The following is a 5,974-nucleotide window of genomic DNA, read 5'->3' as shown; positions in this document are numbered from 1 at the left end:
AGAAAAGCCGCACACCCCGAGATCAACAGGCAGCAGCTACAGAGTCCTGATATTCCTCCACGCCCTTATCCAGGCCTCCTGCTGCCACCTGTCTTTCTCAAGACCCCGAATCTTCCCGACCTCACCCAGAATGTCCTGCACCACCACCAGGGAGGATTTTACTCCATAAGGATACCTGACACCGTGCACTCCATGTGAAATAACGGACTATGAGACTAACTAGAAAAAGTGTTTCCAAATCATAATCCCGGCGAGTCTGGAATGGAATGCCCCATACACTCACTCTGCATAACTCATATGGGGGAGGAAGGGTAGTGGGGTCGATTGCAAACACATATAGCAGAGGACTCAAAGGACACCCCTGACGCACACCCGAGCCGAGCACAAAGGGCCCCCTGACCCAACCATTAACCAGAGGAAAGCTTTCTGCCCCTTTGTACAAAATCTTGAGCCAATCAAAGAACCCCCCATCCAGGCAATATTTGCCAAGAAGGAGCCATAGGTACTCATGATTAACCCGATCAAAGGCCTTAGCCTGATCCAATGTCAGCAGAAATTTACCCCAACCAGCAGCCCTACAATGCTCCAAGGCCTCCCAGACAGCTACCACAGCTGAGAAAGTGCTTCTACCCTGGACGGAGCAGTGCTGGTGGCGGGATAACAAACCGCTTGCCACTGGTAATAATCGCCAGAACAAAATCTTTGGTAGGGAGCCAGGATCGTCTTAAAACATTTATAAAACTCGGCTGTCAAACCATCTGGCCCTGGCGTTTTCTTGATGACTAATTTATCAAGAGCCTGGATCACCTCATCTGCAGTGATGTCATCTGTCAAATTCATCACAGGAACATTACTTTCCAGACCTGGTGTAGAGCCCAAAAAACATCCTTGCCCGATCAAGGTTCCTTCCTCCCAGGAGACCGGCATAGTATGACCTGACAACCTTCAGGATCCCTGACCTAGACTTCGTCAGAGAGCCCGTACTGTCCTTCAGGCTATTGACCGTCTTAACTGCTACGCTCTGTTTGCAGTTCTGGTAAGGGTCGGGCGAATGGTATTTCCCGTAATCCCTCTCCTGAACCAAAGAGGCGTGCCGGTCATATTGATGTCTCCTAAGGAGGAGTTTCACCTCAGAGATCGCCCCAGAATCTCCTCCATTCGAGATAAGGCGGTCAAGTTTCCTCCCCAAACGCTGGTAGGTGATATACTTATCTTGCTGCTTCTTTCTTCCTATGGCCTTGAAAAGCCCGACAGTCCGCTGTTTTATAAGCTCTCACCATTCTGACTTAGTGCTACAGAAGTCTACCTGTGCCTGAAAAAATTCCTCAAAGGACCGTCTTACTCTCTCGTCATCCAGGAGGGAGGAATTCTATCTCCAGATACCCCTCCCCTTAGGTGGCATGTCTGAGGCATTCAGAGTCACAGATAGAATACAGTGATCGGAAAACTCCACCGCCCAACACAGGTGCCGAAAAAGCAGAGTCTCCCTTGAAAAAAAACCTATCTATCCTACTCTGACTACTACCCCGCTGAAAAGTGATCAGATGTATATCGGCCAAACTACTCAGCATCAAACTCGCTGAGCAAAAATAAGGCCATATGACGAGCGCTCACTGATCTTAAGCTGGCAACATTAATAGTTGCCATTTTTAACGGAGTGGGAACTGCCATTAGGGTAATTGAGGCAGCCGTTTCTTAGCCTGACTACTCTCTCTCCCTGGAGAACCAGTGCGCTTCAGTGCACCCTGAGATTCGTCCTCCATAGAGGATGCTGTACTCAACGAGTCCCATTCATTGTCATCATCTGACAGGACCCCAAACCTATTTGCCAAAGGCAACACCTCAGGACATGAGGCAATAGAATCCTTTTTTTTCCTCCTTTTTGCCCTTCCTCCTTTTCTCCTTCAACCACTCCATATCCTCCTTGGACAAACCACAATCAACAGCTTACCCACCCTTACCCTCCCCTACACCCCCTTCAACCCCACTCTCCCTTTCCTTATCTACCACCAGTCCAGCCTCTTCACCACTCCTCTGTACCCCACAGTCCTTAATAGAAGCCCTGCAGCGCCGAGGGAGGGGGACTGGCACTGTACTTGATGCACTTGCCTCAGCATCTCTTGCTGCCTCTGCAATTTTGGAAGACATAGACACAGAAGGATTGGACACATTCTCGATAACTGATACCTTGGATACAGACTTGGAAGACACTAACACACTATGCAAACGTCCCGACTGGGGTACCACTGACTGGGAAGACACAGGCACAGTAGGCAAACGCACAGACTGGGGCACCACAGACTGGGAAGACACTGACACACTGGGTATTGGCCCAGATTCAGAGGGACTCACAGGCACCCTAGCTGCTGATCTCCGAGCATCCTCCATGTCCAGGCGGAAGAACTCTCTCATGAGCTCAGGCTGGTTGTGCATTGCCTCAGGACACTGACCATAGGGATGGCCCATCGCATTGCACAGGTTGCACCTTATGATGCTACAATCATTTGCCAAATGTCCTAAACCCTGACACAGATAGCACTTCATCACCGGACAGGAGGATGCAAAGTGCCCTTTATCCCCACACTTATTACACAACTTTGGCTGGCCCGGATAGAAGATGGTCAGCCTGTCCCTCCCCAGGAACGCTGAGGATGGCAGATGCTGGATGTCATTATCAATGACTTTCAATTTTAGCTGCACAGTCCATATTCCCAGATCATCCACAATCTTCTTAAGGGAGCTCAGGATGTCTCCATATCTCCTCAACCATACAGATAAATCCCCTTGTGGTATGGACTCATTGCGGACAAGAATTGTCACCATTTTAATGAGCGGCTGGCGTGATGCAAGCTTGGGGATGAGCCCTTTCCAGTCCGGCAGGCCCCTACACACATGCTCATACTTCTCCCAAAATACGTCCAAAGACTCTGCACGGATAAAGGACAAATCATACTCATAGGAACCAGCCGGACTGATCAGGGCAAAGATATCTGCGGGCCTAAACCTCATCTGCAGAATCTTATCCACCACTGCCCTCCTATGTGGAGGAATACCCCCACCCTCCCATTGAAGCTGCACAACATTCCTCCTTCTAAATAGTGAGGAAGACAAAACATTTCCGGGATCCTTCCCTGGTCCTGTAGCAGCACCAGCATACGTTTTCCTCACAGACCCACCACCAGCAATTTCAGAATTATCCTTAGACACAACAAACCTGCTGACAAGGAGTCTGAATCAACCATAGGAGTCATTGGAGCAACAGAGGCTAGACCCACCCCCTCCCCCTGCTCTGACCAATCAGTTTCTGTCCTGGATTCAAACACAGCCCTGCCTACTGCAGAATCCCAGACAGTTAAGGCACCACCGATCCCAGCACCTCCTCCATCATTCTCAGGGAGAGCTGCTGTGTCTGCTCCAGGCAAAGTCTCTGCAGTGTCCATGGCGCTCCTCTCTGCAGACTCTTCCCCCAGAAGCTCACAGCTAGCTACAGATTTCCCACCAATTGTAGCAGGTGAATCAGACTGCACATGATTGTCCGTAGAACTACAGCCCCCAGCAAGCCCATTGTCATTGTTAAAGTTCAAATCACCACCTTGCACACACACTGCTTGCTGTGCTGTTACCTCTGCATGGCCGACGGTGGGATCAGACTTCCTCCTGGTTGTTGCAGACTTTTGGGTAAATCTTGCTCTCTCCTCAGGTCTCTCTTTCACCGGGCGAGGAACGGTATCCATACCCTCGTCGTCATCTGAGGAATCCGCAGAGAAACAAAACTTCCTTCCAGCCAGAGGGGATTCCAGCTCAGCGATGAACTCCAGCATGCCAGTACCTCCCTCAATCTCCTGCTTAGATGCTCCATATTGCTGCTGCGGAGGGAGGGGGACAGAGGCCTCCACCATTGGGGGCTCAGCAGATTCCCTGCTGACTCTGTCGATACCGCCATCTCCTCACTGACTGCGTCACTCTCAATGCTGGAAGCGGCTCCTCTCCTCCTTCTGCTGAAAAGCTCCTCATTTTTATATTTCTCTTTAAACGCTCCACTGCTCTCCTTCAGAGCACTCACCAATTCCTTCTGCTTCCTCAAAGCTTGCTCCACGTCCTTCAACTCAGGTCTTTGAGCCGGTCTCTTTTTGTTGAACACTTTGGCATAAATCAGCTTTTTCTTCCTAAATTCAGCTTTCAAAGCTGCCAATTTCTCCTCCTCTTTATCGATTTATAGGTCTGATAGGAAAGTTAGGAGGGACTCCATTAAAAAGTCATACCAAGCCCTAGAGGTCTGGTAGGAATTTTTATGGAGGAACCCCACCCCCAAAAATGGGGGGAAAAAAGACGTGCCCCCCTAAAATTCCCAACCAGACCTATGATCCAAGCACAGGCCTGACAAGGGAGGAAAGGGGGGGGGATGAGCGAGCGCCCCTCCTCGCTGCCACATGCCCTCAGCACTGGGAGGGTGCTTTTCCAGGGTCACCCCTGGAAAAGCACCTTGTCCCCATGCCGATGGGGACAAGGGCCTCTTCCCCAAAAGCCCTGGGCCGTTGGTTGTGGGGGTTTGGGCAGGGGTGCTTATTCACATCAGGGTACCCCTTTAATTAAGGGGCACCCAGATGCGCCCTCCCTTGTGAAAGAATAAGGGGCATTTGTACCCCTACCCATTCACTAAAGTGTTAAAATAAAAAGTCTATACTTTTATTAAAAAATCCTGTAATTTGAAATAAAAACACAACAAAGGCTTTTGACAAATCCTTTATTGTTAAAAAAAAAAAATGATCCACCGACATAATCCTAGGGTCAATCACGATGTGCAGCGTTGTATAACCATGACTCGATGAGTTAAAAAATTAAAATAAGAAAAAATAAATAGAAAAAATAATAAGGACAAAACCCGCCGCCCGTCGGCCCATTCGCTCGCCATGAACTCCAGCCGCAGAATGGCATTCTGACAGATGCCGGCAAAATATAAACAATGGGCGGAGCTAGCGGTGACAGCTAGCTAGCTCCGCCCAAATGTTTACATTTGTTCGCCCCTGACAGGACTTTGCTCTCACAGTGCATTGTGATGGGTTAAAGTCTTGCACCTGACCTGTGGTCAGGTGCATTGCTTTACCCAATCAGGGCTTCACAAGGCACTGTGCGGTGCGAACTGTTGCTCGACTTGAACATCGAGCCCATCCCTAATAAGAATGCAAACATTAGAACTAAACAGAACATCGAGACAGGGTTTCTTAAAAATGTCATTCTCTTATATACAGTATATGTACAGTTTTTACTATTGGTAGAAATAGATCTAAAGTAGAAAAAATAGGAAGGAACAAGTCCAGTTGAATGTGCCTAACTACTACTAGCTATACCATGACCTGGATAAATGAGAACCTTCACAGACATGTTCATAAATGTGTTGATCTAGGCTGAATGATATATGGCTTGTGCTGACACTGGTATGCATCACTGCCCAATTATTAAAATATCCTTCTTAAAGCAGGAGTATCCAGCACTCCCAGCAATACAGGTCTAGGAAAAGATTTTTTCGGAAGGTGTGAATAGAATGTGGCTCCATCACTCACCAGTTGGGCTTCTCCTTCCAGATCCAGCCTTTCTTTCAGATTTCTGTTCTCCTTCTTAAGGGCTAGCAGCTCTTCTTCACACTGGCCTTGATTAGTCCAACTCTGAGTCACTTGCAGTTCCATTTTAACTCTATGAAGGTCTTCTTTAACAGCATATAACTGTAAAGACCACAAGGAAAAATAACAGTTTCATAATTCCCAGCAAACTCTGAGATTAAAAAAACACCTATTAGCACCAATCTTTTATGCAAAACATATGCCCTTTTCATAATTCATACATATCCGTGTCCTATCTGTTAATTCAACTTCAGATGTTTTGGATCTACAACTCCCCATGAGGTGCCAAGGTTGCTTACCCCTGCTATACTTCACCAGGAAAAAAAAATAAAAAAAATATATATATATATATATAT

At 47.9% G+C, this 5,974-nt stretch overlaps 1 protein-coding gene across 1 annotated transcript in view; it reads right to left on the bottom strand.

Annotated features, from left to right (window-relative positions):
* CARD14 (caspase recruitment domain family member 14) overlaps nt 1–5,974 on the bottom strand; it is a 90,778-nt gene that overhangs the window by 65,209 nt on the left and 19,595 nt on the right. The window contains exons 5-6 of the mRNA XM_018563874.1: nt 5,590–5,720; nt 3,365–3,389 (exon numbers count right to left, since the gene is read on the bottom strand). Coding sequence (XP_018419376.1) covers nt 3,365–3,389; nt 5,590–5,720 — 156 coding nt within the window. The remainder of the gene's footprint in view (nt 1–3,364; nt 3,390–5,589; nt 5,721–5,974) is intronic.

The sequence above is a fragment of the Nanorana parkeri genome, unplaced genomic scaffold (genome assembly GCF_000935625.1).
Source record: "Nanorana parkeri isolate BGI_ZX_2015 unplaced genomic scaffold, ASM93562v1 scaffold706, whole genome shotgun sequence".
Lineage (NCBI taxonomy): Eukaryota > Metazoa > Chordata > Amphibia > Anura > Dicroglossidae > Nanorana > Nanorana parkeri.
Note: the sequence above shows the minus strand (reverse complement) of the source record. Positions and strands in the feature narration are given on the sequence as shown.